Source organism: Vanacampus margaritifer, chromosome 13, assembly GCF_051991255.1.
Source record: "Vanacampus margaritifer isolate UIUO_Vmar chromosome 13, RoL_Vmar_1.0, whole genome shotgun sequence".
NCBI lineage: Eukaryota > Metazoa > Chordata > Actinopteri > Syngnathiformes > Syngnathidae > Vanacampus > Vanacampus margaritifer.
Genome location: NC_135444.1, coordinates 11914139 through 11937063, shown reverse-complemented (window position 1 = coordinate 11937063; position 22925 = coordinate 11914139). Strand labels below are relative to the sequence as shown.

The 22925-nt window shown below is 39.7% G+C and overlaps 1 protein-coding gene across 1 annotated transcript in view; it reads left to right on the top strand.

Annotated features, from left to right (window-relative positions):
• The window catches only part of fbn3 (fibrillin 3), a 71805-nt gene that overhangs the window by 41324 nt on the left and 7556 nt on the right, over positions 1-22925 (top strand). The window contains exons 14-57 of the mRNA XM_077584346.1: positions 65-190; positions 1537-1659; positions 2697-2972; positions 3049-3102; positions 3177-3302; positions 3501-3626; positions 3763-3882; positions 5440-5577; positions 5707-5757; positions 5836-5961; positions 6037-6261; positions 7339-7464; positions 7545-7673; positions 7780-7905; positions 9171-9296; positions 9359-9481; positions 9562-9687; positions 9802-9927; positions 10395-10517; positions 10605-10727; positions 11345-11470; positions 11564-11686; positions 11798-11920; positions 13400-13561; positions 13663-13731; positions 13804-13929; positions 14022-14147; positions 14224-14373; positions 14465-14536; positions 15991-16116; positions 16193-16318; positions 16487-16612; positions 16697-16813; positions 18173-18301; positions 18376-18495; positions 18591-18716; positions 18816-18968; positions 19243-19308; positions 19409-19534; positions 20641-20760; positions 20860-20982; positions 21069-21200; positions 22353-22478; positions 22616-22822. Of these exons, the coding sequence (XP_077440472.1) occupies positions 65-190; positions 1537-1659; positions 2697-2972; positions 3049-3102; positions 3177-3302; positions 3501-3626; positions 3763-3882; positions 5440-5577; positions 5707-5757; positions 5836-5961; positions 6037-6261; positions 7339-7464; positions 7545-7673; positions 7780-7905; positions 9171-9296; positions 9359-9481; positions 9562-9687; positions 9802-9927; positions 10395-10517; positions 10605-10727; positions 11345-11470; positions 11564-11686; positions 11798-11920; positions 13400-13561; positions 13663-13731; positions 13804-13929; positions 14022-14147; positions 14224-14373; positions 14465-14536; positions 15991-16116; positions 16193-16318; positions 16487-16612; positions 16697-16813; positions 18173-18301; positions 18376-18495; positions 18591-18716; positions 18816-18968; positions 19243-19308; positions 19409-19534; positions 20641-20760; positions 20860-20982; positions 21069-21200; positions 22353-22478; positions 22616-22822 (5619 nt within the window). The remainder of the gene's footprint in view (positions 1-64; positions 191-1536; positions 1660-2696; positions 2973-3048; positions 3103-3176; positions 3303-3500; positions 3627-3762; positions 3883-5439; positions 5578-5706; positions 5758-5835; positions 5962-6036; positions 6262-7338; positions 7465-7544; positions 7674-7779; positions 7906-9170; positions 9297-9358; positions 9482-9561; positions 9688-9801; positions 9928-10394; positions 10518-10604; positions 10728-11344; positions 11471-11563; positions 11687-11797; positions 11921-13399; positions 13562-13662; positions 13732-13803; positions 13930-14021; positions 14148-14223; positions 14374-14464; positions 14537-15990; positions 16117-16192; positions 16319-16486; positions 16613-16696; positions 16814-18172; positions 18302-18375; positions 18496-18590; positions 18717-18815; positions 18969-19242; positions 19309-19408; positions 19535-20640; positions 20761-20859; positions 20983-21068; positions 21201-22352; positions 22479-22615; positions 22823-22925) is intronic.

The following is a 22925-nucleotide window of genomic DNA, read 5'->3' as shown; positions in this document are numbered from 1 at the left end:
GTGATAAAAAAATAACTTAATTCTACTTTAAATACATGTTGATGATTTTATTTTGTCTGTGTAGATATTGACGAGTGTATTGTCAATGGGGTGATGTGTCGCAATGGTCGCTGTGTTAACACTGAGGGAAGCTTCCAGTGCATCTGCAATGCTGGTTTTGAACTCACACCTGACGGCAAGAACTGCATTGGTAAGGAGGCAAAAACAACCATCAACTTAAATTTTAGTAGAATACATGTTAAATAGTGTAAGTGGATATTTCAAGCCTATTATATATTAAATTTAATTCAATTTCCACTCTTAAAAACAAACAGAACAAACAAAAAACAAACAGACAGGCATACCAGTGTTTTCATATGTTTGACTGGTAGCGAATTGCACTACGTCCAATATTTGTCAGTGACAAAAAAACAAATTTTTGTAGTGTACCATTAAAACTATACATTAAAGTTCTTAGCACAGCTTGCAAAGTTTAAATATGTTTACTAGACTAATTCGCCTTAAGATAATTATTAAAGGCCAGTTCTTATGGAGGCCCAAAACTGCCAGAATTAAAAATAAATAAAATAATGAATAAATAAATGAAGTGAAAAAAATGAAAAAAGTGAAAATAAAAACGGATATAAAAAATATGATTAAAAATTAAATAAAATAAAACATATATAAATGGAAATAAAAGCAACACTATATATGTATAAATATATATATATTGTTGCTTATATATATATATATGCATACATACATAAATAAATAAAAGTAAAAAATAAATGAGAAAATAAAAAACGAGATTCAGAAAATAAAAATTTATAGAAAAATAAATGTATAAATAGAATTAAATATCAATCAATAAATAAAAACACTGGCCTCACATTTATTTATTTCATGCTACAGACGCCCTGTCAGGTCAAAATGTTATTCAAATGAGGGGGCGGTCCTAAGCGTGTCTCGGGTTGGGTTCCGCTGTTGTAAACTGTCTAGAGTGAGCGAACAAGGAAGTCTCGCCGGCTTGCATGGAGAACTCCAGCAATGGATGATTATCTTGTCCACTGTCATCACAACTTTAGTTGCTCGACAACAAGTCGTGGTGACAGTGGACAAGATAGTCGTCCATTGCTACCGCCCCCTCAATTGAATAACATTTCTTCCTGACAGAGCGTGTGCAGCATGAAATGAATAAATGTGAGAGGACAGCGTTTTTATTTATTGATTGATATGTAATTCTATTTATGTATTTATTTTTTGTATTTATTTAAAAATCTGTTTTTATTAGATTTTTTTAAACTTTTTGAATCTCGTTTTTCATTTTTGTATTATTTTTTTTTGCTTGTATTTATTTATTTATGGATATATATTTATATATATTTTGTTATTTTTCTTTCCATTTATATATTTTTTTCTAAATTTAATTTTGAATAATATTTTTTATATCCGTTTTTATTTTCATTTCTAGTCATTTATTTATTCATTATTTAATTTATTTTTAATTTTGGCAGTTTTCGTCCTCCATAAGTTCTTTGTGTTCTCCTCCCCCTCCAGATCACGATGAATGTGCCACCACCAACATGTGTCTGAATGGCATGTGCATCAATGAGGACGGCAGCTTCAAGTGTATCTGCAAGCCTGGCTTTGCTCTAGCACCAAATGGACGCTACTGCACTGGTATGTTAATGTATTTTGAGATTAAAAAAAGTTGAGTCCTTAAATAAATGATGAGACTGAGAATGATACATTCAGTTTAGAATAAAATGCAAACTGTCAGATACATTGATCAGCCAAAACATTAGGTATGTCTTGATATATAGGACAAAAGTACTGGAATGTTTTTTTTTAATGTACATCATGTGGAGTTAATATTTATCCAACAACATGACAAAAAACAATACATATTCAACAGGGATGCTGTTTATTAAATTGATATACACATATACAGTGAAAGGTCAGCTTTTGTAATTGATCCAGAAGACTGACTATAATGTAATTGTAGGAAAACTGAAACAATATTTCCCATTGGAAATTATGTAAATTAAATTAATCTGTTCCAGACAACCAAATACTGTATGTTAAAAAAAATTATGGAATATAATTAGAGTTCCACATACAGAAAAAAAGTGAAATAAATATAAGTGACAAATCAAATTAATAAATTAACTTTTAATGAAGCCTCTTGATGGTGAAGCAGGTTATAGTTTGGAAGAGGAGCCAACCATTTTCTTACTTAGCGGAGTTCTGATGTCTCTCACCTTCTTTATCAAGATCACTTGCAACTTTCTTTGTCCCCAGGGTGGCTTATTGAACAACAGTCACATTAAATGAATTAGCACAAAGAAGTTCTGAAATGTGCAGGGTGACTCTTACTCAACAAGAAAACACTCAATAAAGTTGTGCGTGATGATTCCAGGAAAGAGTGGCTCAGTTCCACGGGCATGCAGATGAGTTTAGTACAGAACATTTTTAACTTTATGAAAGCCAAGTGGATGCACGAAGACTGGGATGAATACAAAAATAGTCAAAAACTAAATTGCACAATCAGAAAATGAAAAAAAAAATATGCAGATATTATTTTGGACCACCTAGCTGGGCATCTGAAGCAAAATCTGATTGGTTAAAGAAACAGTCCCGATGATAATTGCGATTTAATTGACCATTTAAAAGCACAGAACCTGAAAATTGTGTTTGACGTTCCCTGTCTCCAACAGACATCGACGAGTGCCTGACACCTGGAATTTGCATGAACGGCCGCTGCATCAACTCGGAGGGCTCCTTCCGCTGTGAGTGCCCACCAGGCCTGGCCATTGATGTAGATGGGAGAGTGTGCGTGGACACGCACATGAGGACCACCTGTTACGGCGCCATAAAGATGGGCACGTGCTCGCGGCCCTTCCCCGGAGCGGTGACTAAATCGGAGTGCTGTTGTGCCAATCCTGAACATGGATTTGGAGAACCCTGCCACCCATGTCCCTCCCGGAACTCAGGTAGACCCCCAAGAGGTTTCTCCTTTTCACCATTGTTGAAAAACAATGTCAATTTCAACTGAATGTGCTTTTCCAGCCGAGTTCCAGGCTGTGTGCAGCAGTGGTATCGGCATCACAGCTGATGGGAGAGGTCAGTAAAGTCATGCTAAGAAACACTTTCCTGCTTCAGTAACCGTAAAACAATTTTTATCAACTTGCTCCTAGACATCAATGAGTGCGCTCTGGACCCGGACATTTGTCAGAACGGCATTTGTGAGAATCTGAGGGGAAGTTACCGCTGCATCTGTAACATCGGATATGAGTCAGACACCAGCGGAAAAAATTGCGTTGGTGAGTCTATTTCATTTTATTTTTTTATGTATAATACGTCAAAGTGAGACTTTTTAGACCACCAACTGTGCTGAGGCGTGTATATTTTCAGACTGAATATAAATCTTGATGTTTTGCTCAAATGTTTTTTATGTTTGCCACGTTCATCTTCAAATGAGATTTGTTGTGCACTATACACTAACTTACTCTCTTTTTCAGACATCAATGAGTGTCTGGTCAACCGCCAGCTTTGTGACAACGGCCTGTGCAGAAACACTCCTGGCTCGTATACATGTTCCTGCCCAAAAGGTTTTGTCTTTAAGCCAGTCTCGGAGACATGTGAAGGTGAACACATACGCACACGCAACCTCAATTCCATCTGTTTTTGATTAAGGTCACACATAACGAGGTGACCTACTTTCCACAAATATGTCGATCTGCATCCTTGACCTCAGGTGTGTTTCTTTGTTGTGTGTTCCAGATATCAATGAATGCGAGTCCAGTCCGTGCGTCAATGGGGTCTGTCGAAACGTGATTGGGTCTTTCAATTGTGAGTGCACTCATGGGAGCAAGCTGGACTCTACAAACACCATCTGCGTGGGTAAGGCATCCCACCCCCAAAGGGGTCTTACAAAACAAAGTGTTGTGCTTTTTAAAATGGACAAATGAACTGTGTACTTTTTTTCTTTCTTTTTTGGCATACACCCAAAAGTCATACATCGAACATATTAGACAGGGAATTTCCTAAAAACCTAGACAAGATCAGTGTAATAACACAAGTGTAATGTTGCAGCCGTATTTTGCACAAATTTAATATTTGAAATTAACATTAATTTATGCATTGATACGCGCAGTTCTTTCTTAAGGTGTTCTGAAAGGCGTTTTGAACATGTAAGCATAGTGTAGAAATGTTTAAAAATATGACATCATTTCAAAGGCTATTTTTTGGAAATGAATTTCTTTATTGTTGTTAACATTTTGAAAAGTAGGTCACAATTTAGTGACAATAGGAAAATGCTGATCCGGCTTAACAACAATTGAGCCACTCCTCTAAAGTGTACTACTATTATTATACTAGATTTTTTCCCCCCCTGGCTTTAACTGCTTGAGAATATAGCTGTACATGTTTGGGCCTGGAAAAAAAAAGTTCAGTTACCTGGCAATCTATTAATTAGCCCTATAGGGAACATCAGTGTTGATTTCTGGTGATTTATTGACTACATATTTGCATGCAAGGCCGCAGTGTATCAGCTGCACAGTGTGTTACATTATGCAGTCAGCCAAAGCTACAAGTTGACATGTACTACATTTTCTCTGCTGTTAATAGTCTTTGCTTGTTTGGAGGTTTTGTTACTTTTGGAAAATTGCTTGCTGTTGCTGGAAGCGGAAGGTATAATAAGTCATCGAATAAATACTAAGATTTGCATGAGCAACCACTGTCAGAGAGCTATAAATGGTGCTGCCTTTGGTTCATATCTGCTTTTAATTTGAGGGATCATCACTCACTCGGAAAAATGAAGTGGAAAATAAATTGCAGTTTGCTGTTTGGGTGGTCTTGTGAGAAAAAGTGCAACTAAGTCAGTGCAATAGTGATGCAATGAAGAAAGTATCTATCTGTCTGTCTATCGAGCTAGCTAGCTCGCTCGACAATGGTGGCCAATTCAAAAGTAAGCTCTCCGCTCATTGAAAAGCATTGGACTTCGGATAGTTGTTATTTGATTTGTGAGGATTATTTTCATTTCAAAAAGTGATGAAATGTTGTTTGACTTCTATCACAAACTTCCTGGTTTGTATGCTAGTCAGTGTCACTGGCAAAAGGCAGCAATACAATACGCCCTTTGTTTTCACCATGTAAAAGATGTTCGGAATTGTCAATTGCTAGCTAGCTAGCTCTAGCTAATCTAGCTACAGTAGCTGTCTACGGTATCTGTCTGCCTGACTGTATACTTCGCAAATATAGAGTTTTGTACTGTATTGGCTGCTGAGTAAATCCTTAGATGCTATATGAATGACTATGTGTTCAGTATACAAGAGGTATAATGTGTTGGAAATGCTAAGGCATCAGAATTAGTGAATGTCAAACATAGGTCCACCAAGTTTTGTTGAAATTAGCGGGTAACCCTATTCACGCTTCAGGTGTTCTGCTTTGCCCCCACAGATAGCATGAAAAGCACTTGTTGGCTGACCATACAGGACAGCCGCTGTGAGGTAAACATCAACGGAGCCACACTCAAGTCTGAGTGCTGCTCTACTTTGGGAGCAGCCTGGGGAAGCCCCTGCGAACCCTGCGAGATTGGTAAGTGACTACATTCATTGTGCGAGATGTTATAAAGTGGATAGTTGCTACTTAGATGAATATTGTGTTCTGTAGTATAAACTCAAAATACTCAGAGGGAAAAATCTGTATGATTTGCACTTTTATTAGACACTGCCTGTTCACGTGGATTCGCACGCATGAAGGGCCTTGTCTGTGAAGGTAAGAGCAACGGACCACCCATGCAATAATCAACTGACCTACATACCGTAAAATGGACCTCAATATTGTTCCCTATAGACATTAATGAGTGTGAGGTGTTCCCTGGAGTGTGCACCAATGGGCGTTGTGTGAACACGCAGGGCTCCTTCCGCTGCGAGTGTGCCGAGGGACTCACTTTGGACAGTACTGGGCGCACATGCGTGGGTAAGAGGATACACATGGGATGAGAGCCACTAAAGCAAAAATCCTAACGTAACCACCACATTTTTCTTCCCTAAGATATGCGCAGCGAGCAGTGCTACATGAAGTGGCACGAGGATGAGTGTGGCGAGCCTCTGCCTGGCCGTTACCGAGTGGACATGTGCTGCTGCTCCGTGGGCGCCGCCTGGGGTGTGGACTGTGAAGAGTGTCCCAAAACCAGCTCGTCTGAGTACAGGGCCATCTGTCCAAGAGGACCTGGTTTTGCTAACAGGGATATTCTGACTGGCAGGCCCTTCTACAAAGGTAGATTTAAAATCTTTGTTAGTCATAGTCACTAAAGGCTTGTGCAGTTTATGAGGCACCGTTACTCGGGTGACCAGATTTTCACAATTAAAAACCCGGGACACTACAATTTAATTGACAATCAAATATACAATAAATTCTCACCAGGAACTATTTATAACAAATATAATCGCTAGACCACCTGGTGACCAGTGGTTGCGTTATTACTTTAGCTATTGCTAAATGCTAACGTGGTTGACAGTTCAACAGCGCTAAACAAGGTCTGACAGGTGACCGCAGCATTAAGCCAGTAGGACTACATTTCCCATGATTCTTAGAAACACAAGCAGGAAGTAGTTCTAGTTCCGGTATGACAAAAACATGCCTGCAAGCGATTAGATGCAGATGAGGATGAGAACACAAACGTGAATATGAAAGTAAATGAGAATGAATTTAACAATTGCATTCCTTTTTGATTGGTTTATCATATGAATCGCTATGACAACTTTGTGGTTGACATACACAAAGCCCAAACAAATTACTAGCTAAAAAAAAAAAATTGCTGGTATGAGACTTGTGTAAAAGTGGGAAAAACAATGGGCTGGTGAAACGGGACACATACCTCAATACGAGACTGTCCCGTTTAAATCGTGACGTCTTGTCACCCTAAACATTGCTGTTTAAGACTCAGTTCTTCATGACATTCAATTTTGATAGTATTTCTACCATTGTTATTCAAACTTATTTTCTGATGATCAGTCAAACTGGTGATCATTTTTTCCCCGTACTTTCTAAGTAATGCTATCAAGTAGGGTTTTCGGGGTTGTGTTTAGGCTTCTAAAATACATATCATGCTTACTAGGATACACACGCTTGCCGATAATGGTGGGCTTTTATAATGTTATAATAATAATAATAACACAGTGATTCCAAAAGGGCCTTCGCACTTCCTGGTTTTGGAGCAGTAATGAAAATGTTCAGGTGAAAGTATGTAGTATCCCCATTATTTATTTATTTATTTATTTTATTACAGCTGTGCTTGTTCCCTGTTGTGTTCTAAACTAAATGTTGGATCTGTTTATGCATTTTTTTCCATAGATGTGAATGAGTGCAAGGTCTTCAATGGTCTGTGTACTCATGGACATTGTCGGAATACCATCGGAAGTTTCAAGTGTCGCTGCAACAGCGGCTTTGCTCTGACGGCCGAGGAGAGAAATTGCACAGGTACACGAAGACGAAAGAATAAATGTATTATCGGAACGATACAAGTTATTCAGCTCCGTTTGATTCTGTTTGTAAATTAGACATCGACGAATGCCGCATCTCCCCGGACCTGTGTGGTCATGGTACATGTGTCAACACTCCTGGCAGCTTTGAGTGTGAATGCTTTGACGGTTACGAGAGCGGCTTCATGATGATGAAGAATTGCATGGGTAAGTCACATACATAAGCAATACGGTCTCTGGCTTTCTTTTGATGAAGAAACAGACATTTTAATTTATTTTCTTCTCCTCCCCTCGTCTTGCTGACGGCTGGCAGACATTGATGAGTGCGAGCGAAACCCCCTGCTGTGTCGCGGGGGGACCTGTCTCAACACTGAAGGCAGTTACGAGTGTGAATGTCCCCCAGGACACTCGCTCAGTTCGGATGGATCGGCTTGTGAAGGTATGACATGAAAATATCACTTTGGAGGGCTTTATGGTCAATATTGGGAATGGACAATATTTTTTGCATATGTTCTCTGTTGGCCTTGGACCCTTACAGCACCCTGCTTATAGTTATACCAACCCAATTTAATGAAGTCCAATACAAGAGCTGTATCAAAATGAATATCTTTACATAACTGTAGGCTCGACCCTCACCTAGAGGGAGTTTAAGGACGATGTCACAAAAGATCCTGGATTTACACCAACATTTTACAATGTTCTTTCTTGGCCTCTTTGCGGAAATCGGTCGCAAAGTTTTTGCGGTAAGCATCCAAAAATAAACAATGACAACACGGCTGACCTTGACTGGGGGTAATAAAGCTCAATTTTGATTGACGATGTTTGCAATTTCATTGGTGGAAGAACAAAACAAAATAAAAAACGTTTTCCTCCAATTGCATTTTGTTTAACTCACAACATGCCATTGCGTGGAACTGGCGAGCATAAAAATATAATAATGTCATAGAGTAGCTTTCTGATATTATGGTTACAGATTTAAATGTGCATCTTTCAGATATTGCTTCTGTATTGGATCTTATTACAATGTGCAAGATTAACGGTCCAAAAAGTTAAATGGCAGTCCGTGCATTTGGCACCTGGACTTTCAATGGGGCCCTACCCCACTTAATCCACCACTAATCACAACACAATTATAGAAACCATTAATGTATGGAAAAACACATAATAACAGAATAGAAAATTGCCACATTCAATGTATCATCTGGTGCAGTTCAGAATCTATATTTATTTATTTCCCTGAGATGCAAACTATTGTGTGCAATTCACGACATATGGGTTATGCTCAAATTGGCTGTAACATTTTGATGTTGTTGTTATTCTGAGCAACCAATCAGAGCACAGAAAAATGCAATGCAATGCAATGAAAATAGCAGAAGCCCCTGAATTGAACCCTGTGGAACACCATGTGTGCCGTTCTCCATGTAAATTCTTTTTGTGCATATTTGTCTGACCACTTTTTTTTTTCTCGACATAGCTCGTAGTTTGAAGGGATTAAATAATTAAGAAATCACACGATGTACCATCACAACAGCCACAAGTTGACTACTAAGCTCACTAAATTCCCTGCCCCTGGGATTCGATCGAACCCAAGTTAAAAACCACGTTTAGAATAGCAGATTGTTGCAGCTTTGACACTTCAAAACCTATTTTTTTTATAGACTTGTCGATTTTGGTTGAGTAAACAATTGCAATTTTTCTAAACAGATGTGAACGAGTGCCAGCTGAGTGACAACTTGTGCAAGAACGGCCAGTGCGTCAACATGCCAGGAACCTACCAGTGTTCATGCGACACCGGCTACCAGGCCACACCAGACAGGCAGGGCTGCGTTGGTGAGTCCACAATTCAGTTAACATGACCTGAGCATGATGTCATCCTACAATCTATTACTTAGATATTGACGAGTGCACCATCATGAATGGAGGCTGTGAGACCCACTGCACCAACTCAGAGGGCAGCTACGAGTGCAGCTGCAGTGAAGGTTACGCGCTCATGCCTGACCTCAGGACGTGTTCAGGTAAACAAACCTCCTCACACTGTTTCCTCACAAGTTTAGCCTGCAATTGAAGATTGTAAACTACTATGTAACTAAATTAGACATTGACGAGTGTGAGGAGACGCCAGACATCTGCGACGGAGGCCAGTGTACAAACATTCCAGGGGAATACCGCTGCCTGTGCTATGACGGTTTTATGGCTTCTTTGGACATGAGGACCTGCATTGGTGAGAAGAAAAAAAGATTAGAAATATTTCTCAGGCTATGATTCTATTTTAGTCGTCTCTTCAGTGCCAAAATCACACATGTTTTTTTTAATGGGTCCATTTATACACACACAGATGTGAACGAGTGTGATTTGAACCCTAACATCTGTCTCCACGGCGACTGTGAGAACACCAAAGGATCCTTCATCTGTCACTGTCAGCTTGGATACTTTGTCAAGAAGGGATCCACTGGATGCACAGGTGCTTATGTGTAAAATGTGTTGATATACATGCACCTAAAACAAGTGTTAACCAGTATATGTTATTGTTCTTAAAGATTTTTTAAAGAGAATTCATGTTATATATTACTCCTGTTAGGTGGAATCCTGCACCACTTTTCAGGAACTGCCTGTGTGTTAGCGGCGCGCTCTGATGTCAGCTGTTGAAATGTAAATCGCAGATCATCAGCTTTCAAAGTTTTATATATACATATATATACTTGAAATTTTGTGCTAGTGGTATTGGTACTTAGTATCGGTGAGTACTCAAGAGTAAATACCCAATACTGGCATCGGTCTGAAAAAAAGTGGTACTGGACATCCCTAGTTAAAATTTTCAGAAATGGTGATTGTGTCACGCACTGTAAAGTGTGAATGATTCATTCTCATAATCATAACTATAATGCCAATCAATATTGACAATGACATTTTTCTTGAATATATTTGCAGATATTGACGAGTGTGAGATCGGCGCTCATAACTGCGACATGCACGCCGCATGCATCAACGTTCCCGGAAGCTTCAAGTGTCGTTGCCGGGATGGCTGGGTGGGAGACGGCATCAAGTGTATTGGTGAGTATATTTCCATTTTCATCCAAATCGGATCACTTTTCTTTTGACGGATGACTGCTTACTGTGAATTTCTCCCTGTGTGTTTAGATCAGGATGAGTGCGCCTTAGAGGACCACAACTGCAACCTGAACGCAGACTGTGTCAATACGCCAGGATCTTACCGGTGCACATGCAAGGACGGCTTCAATGGGGATGGCTTCTCATGCTCTGGTAAGACCCCCAAAAAAGAAGAGGGTTTCTGCCCAGATTTAGTCATAACTGTTTTAATTTACTTATTTCCTCAATAGACCATTTGTCTGTGGTTGAAGTCAATGTGTTAGTATGATTTCTTTGTAAATCTTATCTTATGCCGGGTGTCGGTTTGTCTGGGGGGCCTCCTCTATTTCCACAACAATAGACCATTTGTCTGTGGTCGAAGTCAATGCGTATTGAATGATGTCTGTAAAAGTTTTATCTCATGTCTGGTGAACTGTGGGGGGGGGGGGGGGGCTGTTTCCTGTGGGCTTGGGGGTTTTGTGGTACCGCCCTTCAAGATAGTATAAGAATGTTGTGAGTCCGCTCTAACTTCGCACTAGTGAGAGGCTGCCATTTTCTGGAAACTCACTTGTGCCCGGAATATTCTGTAGAAATAAAAGCTTCGAAGTGACTGTTCATCGATCTCCAGCCTGCATTCGGATAACCAACATTCTTACTACCCGAAAGAAAACGAACACGCGGAGAAAAGATAATTTTCTTCAACAACATATTTTAACTCACCACAAGATAATTTCATTCTCATTGACCCAGATCTGTTATCACTGACCCTACACCGCCCTCTTGTGCCTCAGATATGGACGAGTGCGCCGACAACGTCAACCTATGTGAAAACGGCCAGTGTCTGAACGCTCCGGGAGGCTACCGCTGCGAGTGTGAGATGGGCTTCACCCCGACAGAAGACAGCAAGGCCTGTCAAGGTGCGCACATCCGCCTCTTCTACACACTTTATCTAATGACATTATTTTTCATTGGAATAGATATTTCATATTTTCCCTCAACTTTTGCCACAGATATCGATGAGTGTAATTTCCAGAACATCTGCGTATTTGGAACATGCCAGAATCTTCCGGGGATGTTCCGTTGTGTCTGTGATGATGGTTATGAACTGGACCGGAGTGGAGGAAATTGCACAGGTTAGACAAAATGAGGCATAACATGTTTTCAGTCTCCTCATACACCCGGATTGGCTTTTCAAGTTGAGACGGAAATACGAATAAGCTTCCTTGTGCCTTTTTGTACCACAGACATCAACGAGTGCGCCGACCCAGTGAACTGCATCAACGGGCTGTGTGTGAACACTCCAGGAAGTTACCTGTGCAACTGCCCGTCCGACTTTGAGCTCAACCCCACTGGTGTCGGTTGTGTAGGTGAGGCAGAGGATCCTTCTTTTTACTGTAATAAAAAGTACACAGCATGATGCAACTCAGCTACAGTAGTGTGGAAAAAGTAATTTATGTCAGTAGTCATTTAGTGTTTAGATTGAAGAGTGAAATATTGCATGATTTTATTTTTTCCCAATTTTTTTCGCTCCACTTTGAAATATATCAAACAACGTACCAACCGTCTTTTATTGGAGAGATAGTAGAAGTAAATGGCAATTTTGCAGTATTGGCAAGTTAATTCAAATACGTGTAAAACGGCAACAAAATAATTATTGCTGTACCGTCTCAAAATGAGCCGTACCATATCCAACCGAATCAAATTATTAATTAATTGTATGCATATACATGCATGAATTATAGCTTACATTCTTTCACTCATGGTCAATTTTCTTTTAACCCTTTCATAGACAAATTATGATAACCTACATCAGGATTTTTTCTCAACTGTTTGTATTACTCTTTAGGCATAAAAAAAAATCACCTTCAAGAATTTGGTGACATGTCCACTAGAGTGGACAACGTGCAGTTGAGCAATTGATGAAATATGTTTGTAAGAAAAGAATAAATAACAAAAAAGTCATCTATACACGATAGAAAATGTCTGTTTGATTTTTAACATTGTGTTAACATATTTTTAACATATTTTAAAACTACATGTATTGCAAAAACATTTACCCAAAGAAAAATGAGCTTTTTATGAAGTACAGCTAGTAATTTTATTTTTTCTGGCAACCATTCATCATCACTGTCGCTGTCATCATCCCCACTTAATGGTATATGGTCAACTATCCTGTAGGTTTTGCTAGCGTGTTCTGCACCTGACCACTACAAAACATAAGGATACTTACTCACATATGAGGACTAAAATCCCCCAAATATTGCTATAATAAAAATTACATGATGATTTAAAGCAAAAAATAAAATAAAATACTGCAGATGAAGTATTTTCAAAAGCAACAAAGTTACAGCAACACTAAGTTGTAATCACAATACAGCTAATGATGTCCAAAGTCCAATTTAGCGGACTCATGATCAATCGCCATTTCCTCAAATTTGAAAATCAATACTTGGATATTTCATCAATTATATTACTCCTTAGTTGTTGCTTCATGTTCCAGTATATATTTTTTTACTTGCAAGGGCCTCCTGGAATAGAAGGAATAGATACTTATTCCTTCCTTCTACTACTCCTACTTCTGTCGGCCATCTTGTTTTCGATCTTTTTTTTTTTTTTGCACTTACAAACATTAACCACTTAATGGCAGTTTATGACAAGACTACACCAGTGTCCACTGGAGTGGCTAATGGACAACTGTGGCTAAAAGATTAATTTATATAGGAGAACACGTTTTAATAGCTGTTCACTGTAGAAACCACTTTCCATGAAATGGTTAACCTAAGGCATTTGAACATTGATTTTAAAAAAAATTAAAAAGTGATATATTATTAATGTTTCTCACTCAGATACTCGTGTGGGAAACTGCTTCCTCGACATCCTCGCGCGCGGCGATGGCGGAATCTCCTGCAGCGCTGAGATCGGAGTGGGCGTGACCAGAGCTTCCTGTTGCTGTTCGCTCGGAGGAGCCTGGGGCAACCCGTGCGAACTTTGTCCTGCCCCCAACTCCAGTATGCAGCGCCTCCTGATCTGCTATTTGATTTTTGACGTGATCTTAAATGTTCAGTCATCTGCCCAATTTGGATTCAAAACAAGTTTGTTTTTTCAACAGCTGAATATCGCACTCTTTGTCCCGGAGGAGAAGGTTTCAGACCCAACCCCATTACTGTCATCTTAGAAGGTAAACCATCCAGCTTTCTTTCTTTCTTAGCTTTTCACGGAAGTACAATAAAGTATTTGATTCATTGTCTAGATATTGATGAGTGCCAGGAGCTTCCAGGCCTGTGCCAGGGTGGAAACTGTGTCAACACCTTTGGTAGCTTCCAGTGCGAGTGCCCGGCAGGTTATTATCTCAACGAGGAGACTCGCATCTGTGAGGGTAAGTGAGAAGATTCACAACTAACGATGACCTCTGTTACTATTTGTTCTTTTTTTGTATATGTCTACTAAGTGTACCTCACCTTTCTGTAGACATTGATGAATGCACCACCCACATTGGGATCTGTGGACCTGGTACCTGCTACAACACTTTGGGCAACTACACATGCGTGTGTCCCCCTGAGTACATGCAAGTCAATGGAGGAAACAACTGCATGGGTAAGTGAAGTCACATGACACGTCTCCTTTTACTGGAATTCTCTGGCGCTGATTCTGTTCTGTTTGTGAAATTCAGACATGAGGAAAAGCGTGTGTTACCGCAACTTCAACGACACATGCGAGAACGAGCTGTCCTTCAACATGACCAAAAAGATGTGTTGCTGCGCCTACAACGTCGGCAAGGCCTGGAACAAGCCGTGCGAGGCCTGCCCAACTCCCGCTACCTGTAAGTAGTGCCCTCTAAACTAAAACGACTCACTGAGAAAAAATTCTGATGCTTTGCTGTTAATGTTGCGTCCAACCTTTTTGTGTTTTAGCGGAGTATCAGTTACTTTGTGGGAACCAGGCACCTGGCTTCATCATTGACATCCATACTGGAAAGCCAGTTGGTAAGGTCATAATTGTGCACATCAAAACACCTTACATAACGTTCCACTTTAGTAGGATTAAAATCATATCAATCAAGAATAAAGTCTATTTTGTATTTAAAAGTCCTATTTTAACAAATCTGACCACTTCTAAGCCGGGTATCAGTATTGGGCCAATACGAAGCCCTATTTCAAGGTATCGGTATTTGTGTCGGTTAATAATTAATTACATGAAATTTTAAGGAAAAGTGCTACGTTGGCATATATAGGTCTTTCTTCAAAATAATCTGTCATTGTTTTTTTTGTTTTTTAGGAGAAATTTTATGTATCAAAATTAGTAGTGTATCGGTACTTGGTATGGTTATCTGGGTCTACTCAAGAGTTGAATATTTGTACTGGTATCTGTCTGAAATAAAAGTAGTATCGAACATTCCTACTCATTTCAATCAATATGTCAACTATTATTTAAAAAAAAAAACATGATACCGATAATAAATAACCTGATGTTTATGTGCCCATGAAACAATTGTATTGTATTCTAAAACTATACTAAAGTAGCTTTTTATCCTGAAAACATACTTCTTTTTTCTTTTTCTTTTTTAAAAATAATAATAATACATGAATAAATATACTTTAAAAAAACACACACAAATACCGGTACACAAATGTATTCTTGTAATATTAAAATGTTCATGTAATATTAATAAATTAATAAATAATGAAAAACTATAAAATTATATAAAAGTATATACCTGTATATTTTTTGGGGGGGGAAAATACAACTTTCTTTTCATAAAATTACAGCTTTAATCTTATGTAACTTTATTTTTCTTATCAGTGTGACCTTAACAAATTTGCTCCTAAAAACGTATAAATACGTTCTATTTTAAAATGTTTAAATGTCCCAAAGACGTATTTATACGTTTTTAATGTTTGCTTGTTTTTATGCTAGAGCATACAGAAGGCTTTGATGCAGCCTCTCTACTGCAAAGAACGGTTGAAGAAATTGTAGTTATTACACAAACGGCCAGCAGGTGGCAGCAGCGCAAGGGAGATGAATCAGGGCCATGTTGAAAAAACCCTCAATTACTCACAATTCTAAATAGATTTGTGAATAATGATGAAACGTAGCTATATTCTAATGCTAAATCCAGCATTACAGCTGGGAGTGAAGGGGATTGCTTCTGGGAAAATGGCTGAGTGAATGAGTTAAAATATTTGGTAAATCCAGATTAGAAAAAAAAAACATATTGTCCCTAAACATTGAAATAAAAAAATCTGTCCACAAACATGCTTCCTCTTATGTCAAGTTCAATTTAGCCAATCAGAAGCCAGAAAAAGCAACACCTTGAAAACGCACATGTACTTGCATCTTGTTGAATATGTCAAAAATCAACACTTATATGGCTTATATGGACAATATGAGTTAACATCCATCCATCAATTGATCCATCTTCTGTTATCCTTCTGTGCAGATATTGATGAGTGCAGGGAGATTCCTGGTATCTGCGCCAACGGCGTGTGCATCAACCAGATTGGCAGCTTCCGTTGTGAATGTCCAATGGGCTTCAGCTATAACAACATACTGCTCATTTGTGAAGGTAACCCTTTTAAAATAATGGTCAAAAAAGCAAATGCGCCCGTGTTTAATGTTGTTTTATTTTGGGTCCTGCGCAGATATTGACGAGTGCAACAGCGGGGACAACTTGTGCCAGCGTAACGCCAAGTGTATCAACATTCCTGGCAGTTATCGCTGCGAGTGTTCACCAGGGTTCAAATTGTCCCCTAGTGGGGCCTGTGTGGGTGAGTGCTCCTTAGGGCTTGTCTTTCCACAAAAAAAATGATGAAATTCATTGAGTATCAGCATTTAAACAAGTGTAGAAGGTTTAGCCCCTTGTTTTACTTGCACTTCTAGCGCATTTTATTTTCAAATTAAATAATCTCATTTTATCCTATCCTTCGTTGTGACAGACCGCAACGAGTGCCAGGAGATTCCCAACGTGTGCAGCCATGGAGAGTGTATTGATACCCAAGGCAGCTACCGGTGTCTCTGCCACAACGGTTTCAAGGCCACCACAGACCAGACGATGTGCATGGGTGAGAGGGAGGATCCGTAACTGATCTTGTGACTGTTTTCTTTTCCTTTGTTCAGTTTAACGTGGACATTTTATGTATTTATAGACATTGATGAGTGCGACAGACAACCATGTGGCAATGGTACCTGTAAAAACACTGTGGGGTCCTACAACTGCCTGTGCTTCCCTGGCTTTGAGCTCACCCACAACAATGACTGCATGGGTGAGTAATGAATTACAGTAAACATTACAATACAATGACTCCCTAATTTCATTTCTAATGGAAGTGGTCCCAGCATAAAAAAATCTGCCAAGTTTTTGCCGATTTGTTTGTTTTCACATTAAAGATGAGTTTAAAAAAGGTAATATTAAAGCTTTTTCTTAATCATGCATGCTCCACCAATGCCCAGACGAGTACGAGAGCCCTGTTTTACTCTGACTGCACCTATCAGTTTTTATCTTCCCTTAATAGTTGAGTGTGCAGACCCTGCACTCTCTACAGTTTCTTTGGGGAGGGGCAGAGTTTTCCTTACCTCATTTGAAGTCATGTCTTCATTTGTCAACTGTGGCGGTCGCTTTAAGATTGTGCATGTACTCGCAAGCGCACCATGAACGAGCCTGACACAGATGCTGCAGTTACGCTTTGGGCCAGAGGTGGCAGTCGTGAGTAAAAAAAAGTGACAAACTGCACAAAGATCCTTTAAACCAGGGGTGCCCAAGTTCAGTCCTCGAGAGCCCCTACCCAGCCTGTTTTCCATGTTTCTCTCCACTAACACACCTGATTCATGATCAGGATCGTTATCGGGCTTCTGCAAAGCTTGCTGATTAGCTGATCATTAGATTCAGCTCCACTGCAGGAGGGAAACATGGAAAACAGGCTGGATAGGGGGTCTCGAGGACCGAACTTGGGAACCACTGCTTTAACCCATTAAGCACCTGGCAAAACATGCTTCTAAAACTTAAGGGTGACTTTTGAGTCAAAACCTGAAGTTTTCCTGGAAATTCAACAATATTCAACAATATTAAAAAAAAAAATTGATCTCAGCCCCTGAAGAAGATAGAAACATAATTCCCAAAACATTTTAGAGCTTACACTTGTGGCGTTCACACAAAACTAAGTTTATTATTATATTATTATATTTTTTAAATCAACAAACAAATGTCAAAACAAAACAGAATGACATATCCGCTCTCCCGGCTTTAATGGTAAAAGCACGGTCACGCGCTCCCGGCCTCAATGGGTTTAACCATTACGACAAAATCAAAGATCAAAGATGATGACGTTCAAACATCCCCCCTCGAAAAAATTGTGCCATATTTGCCAAATATTAAGCAAATACCAAAGGACAAAGTATTGTAAAACAGTAAAATCCTCAGACAATTAGCATTAAGAGTTCACATTTTATTCTTTATATACTTTTTTATATAAATCATTGGATTCATCGGTTTTCAGGATGGCAAATATCAAAATCACTTCGGCCTAAAATTAAAAAAATCCGTCGGGCCCTAACACAAATATGTAAAAGCTTATCCCTAAACCATATTCATTCATATTCAACCCTAAATCCTCTTCACCTGGCAGACATTGACGAGTGCAGCGCCCTGCAGGGTCAAGTGTGCAGGAATGGCCAATGCATCAACGGGCTGGGTTCCTTCCAATGTCTCTGCCAGGAAGGTTACGAGAATACACCTGATGGCAAAAACTGTGCTGGTAAGTCTGATTCATGAGTTTAATACGACACGTTACATTTTCATATTTAAATACACATGATAATTTCCCTCCAGACATCAACGAGTGCGTGAGTCTTCCTGGCACGTGCTCTCCGGGAACTTGTCAGAATTTGGATGGATCCTTCAGATGTATTTGTCCTCCAGGCTATGAGGTGCAGAATGACCAGTGCATTGGTAAGACACAGACATGGACACTTAGCAGGAAGGACAAAATGATCTTGTCTTCTCCACCACTTACACCGAGTCCTCATGTGCTGACGCTTTGTCAGATATCAACGAGTGTGAGGTGGAACCAAACCTTTGCCAGTTTGGCACCTGTACCAACACCCCTGGCAGCTTTCAGTGTACCTGCCAACCCGGATTCGTGCTCTCTGACAACAAGCGACGCTGCTATGGTAAGGCAAACTACGTACATACGATTTTTTGGTTCATTTTTATTTTAATATATAATATATTTAAATATCAATCCATTCATTTTCATTTTTTTACCACAGACACTCGAGAGAGTTTCTGTTTCACCAAATTCGAGGTAGGAAAGTGTTCCGTCCCGAAAGCTTTTAACACCACCAAAGCCAAATGCTGCTGCAGTAAGATGCCTGGCGAGGGCTGGGGGCTTCCTTGCGAGCTGTGTCCCAGAGAGACCGAAGGTGCGTAACACACCTGCATACATTCACACAGTTTCAGTTTTACGTGTGAGAGGTGTAAGCTTTCACCACTTGATAACATGCTCCGCTGAAATATCATTTTTTATATATTTTTTTAAAGCAACTTGGTTATTAAGTAAATGTACTATATTTACATAATTTTCATTACAATTTTTTCCCCTGTAACCTTAAGAAATACGTGAAGAGGCTTAGTTAATTCATGCACATGATGACATTTGTAAAATAATGAAAGTGACCTTTTCACTGTGTTTTCCAGCTGCTTTTAACACTTTATGTCCCTTCGGCCACGGAGCGCTTCCCGGACGTGGTAATGCTCGTGAGGGTGCGTGCGACATCAGAGAACTGAATTAAACCAATCTGATGGATTAGGGTGAATATATATGTGTAAAACATACTGCTTTTTTTTTCTTTTTCTCCTGTAGATATGAATGAGTGTCTGGATAACCCGGGCATCTGCCAGAATGGCATCTGCATCAACACTGACGGTTCGTTTCGCTGCGAATGCCCCTTTGGATACAACCTGGACTTCACTGGAGTTAATTGTATTGGTAGGTTACTTTATATTTTGATTTGGGTAAACCTAATGATACATGAAGCAAAACAATTTCTATATCCTGCCGAGGAATGTTTGGTTATTATTATCATGACTAGTTTTTGTTATGAGGGACGTGAGTAATTGAGGGATGGCCTACCCAAATGTAGGACGTGACTCGACTGGTCGCCATGACTGGACAGGGCGTGACTAGACTGGTCACCATGACTGAACACGACGTGACTTGACTGGTCGCCATGACTGGACAGGGTGTGACTAGACTGGTCGCAATGACTGGAACAAGTGTGACGTGACAGGACCTGGCTAGTTTTACGGCTTGGCTGTGACGTCGACGACTTGGCTGTGACGTCGACAACTTGGCTGTGACGAAAACGACTTGGCTGTGACTAAGACTTGCCACACGAACTCCCACACATAACGTAGACAATGTTCCCACACTGACTGAACAAACCCCACAAACTAAATACACCTGTGCTAATTACTTGACAAGACACACCCAGGGAAGACAAAAACGGACGTGGTTACACATAACGAGCAAAAAGCCAACCCCACAGAACCGGAACGTGACAGTTTTTTTTTTTTTTTTTTAAGGAATTACTGACATAGGCCTGCTTATTACAACCATGATTAATTATTGTTATGTTTATTTAATATTTTATCTCCATTGTTGTTATGTGCTGAATTTTGGCTGTGATGTATAATATCAGATGAAAATATATTTTGATTATAGGCTCTATTGCCTCAAATGAAGAAGCATTATGTCCCATTTGAACATCTTATTTTATTCATTGCCATTTTGCCACTTGCTGCCATCTTAAAATGACATCACAGTTGCCCAGGGCTCAGGTAACGGTCAAACACGGCTCACCTGTTTTTTTACTTTGGCCATATTACATTCACAAGCTGAACCATGATTGGTCATTGCCTGAGCCCTGTGCAACTGCGATGTCATTTTTAGTCGTCAACAACTGGCAAAATGGCCGCCCCCTGAAATGGCTAAAAACAGGTGTTTTGCTGCTTAATCAGTGTCATGTTGAGACTAGTGTTTCCCCTTTTAAGTAACCAAAGATGTGTGATTATCTCCACTTTTATCTTCTGCAGACACGGACGAGTGCTCCATTGGAAACCCGTGTGGAAATGGAACTTGCACAAATGTGGTGGGAGGCTTTGAATGTTCTTGCCAAGAAGGTTTCGAACCCGGACCTATGATGACTTGTGAAGGTCAGCCATCCAACATGCACATTATGGTTATTATTATACTGCATGTACAGTTTCTTCTTTGTTAAAGTTCTGTTGAATCACACCAATTCCTATCTGCAGACATCAACGAGTGCTCAAAGAATCCTCTGCTGTGCGCCTTCCGCTGCGTGAACACCTTCGGCTCCTACGAGTGCATGTGCCCTGCCGGCTACGTCCTGCGAGACGACCAGCGCATGTGTAGAGGTCAGAAGATTGTAAAAATGCAACATTTTACTGGCTGATGAACGTTTACCTATTGTATTGGCCTGTTGTCAATGTTCCCCCATTAGATCAGGATGAGTGCTCCGAGGGTCTGGATGACTGTGAATCCAAGGGTATGACGTGTAAAAACCTGATCGGGACCTTTATGTGTATTTGCCCACCTGGCATGCAGCGCCGGCCTGATGGAGAAGGTTGTATGGGTAAGAAAACATGTTGCTGCACCTTTTTTTTTTTTTTCTCAGACCAAAACCAATGCGAGTACTCGACTCTTGAGTAGTCACCGGTTCCATGTAACAATACCACTAGTACTTTTGATACATAAAATTCCCCCCCCCCAAACCCAATGACAGATCATTTTAAAAAAAAGAAGGACGGGTGTCCAAACTTTTTCCTCCGAGGACCACATACAGAACATTCAAAGGACTCATTTTTTTAACACATTAAAATCAGTCAATGGATCAATTAATATTGTTTATATATTACAGTTATTTTGAAAAACTGGTCATGGCCCTGCATCCCACTCCAATATATTCACTATTACACTGAACAGCAGCAAAATCCAATCTCTGCATTCAGAACCAAAAAATATGGGTTACGTTAGCAATTTGGACCTTGATACAGAGCAGAATGTTGAGGGAACCATTTTTCTTTCTAAAAAAGAATTTTTAGAAGCATATTGTTATTTCTTTTTTGATAATAAATAGTGTTGTGAAAAATTTGAGCATTTTCATTGTAAATAATTAATTTGAATATGTACATATCTAAAAACAAAAACAAAAAGCTCTACAGTATCTAAAACACATTTATTAGTAGTAGTGGTAGTCTCATGTACCCCATCTCGCTACTCATTGGAGGAAATTTTCGGAACACCAGACCCATTTTTATTTTTATTTCTTTGACAAAATGTTCTTCTTTTTTTTCTTTTTGCATATTCCGCGGGCCGCTAACAAATGGATTCCGGGCTGCAAATGGCCCCTGGGCCATAGTTTGGACACCACCGCCTAAGCCCTTAATATCACAACATGACACTTCCCCTTAAAATTGCATGAAATTAATGACAATTATTTTCTCATTTTTAATTCCTGAGTGTACAAGAACTACAAGACGGATATAAATGCATTGGGAGACTACGAATATAATAGAAAAGCACACTTTTTTTTTTCAGAATTCAATTTAAAATGGGATTCATACACTTGTACAAAATGAATGTGATGTTTCAAAGTAACAACTAAGTAAATAAAATCATAGCTGAGGTAAAATTGTAATAATAATAGTGACAAGTGATGCTTTTGTAATGTATACTGTACATGTATGTCTGTTTCATGTTTCGATGTCCTTGTGTGTACTTGCAGACTTGAATGAGTGCAGAGCAAAGCCTGGCATTTGTAAGAACGGCCGCTGCGTCAACACTGTGGGAAGTTACCGCTGCGAGTGCAACGATGGCTTCGAGCCCAGCTCCACTGGAACCGAGTGCATTGGTGAGACATTGATTACCTACTCTAATATACCGTAAAGGAGACGTCATAGTAATTAAATTGAGTTGAACCCCACAAAAAGCACGAGTCATTCTTTTTTTTTTTCTTTTTTTTTTTTATTCCCCGCATTCCTCGTCCAGACAACCGTAAGGGTTTCTGTTACATGGAGGTCCTGCAGACGATGTGTCAGCAGTCGTCCACCAACAGGAACAGCGTGACCAAGTCCGAGTGCTGCTGCAACACGGGTCGAGGCTGGGGCTCGCAGTGTGAGCTCTGCCCGCTTCCTGGCACCGTCCAGTACAAGAAGATGTGCCCTCTTGGGCCGGGATACACCACAGATGGCAAGGGTGAGTCGATGTTTAGAACAACCTCCCAAAAACATATGGCTGAATGAACATTTTGGCCATATTTACAAAAGCTATGTTTGGCGCAAACACAACACTTCTCATG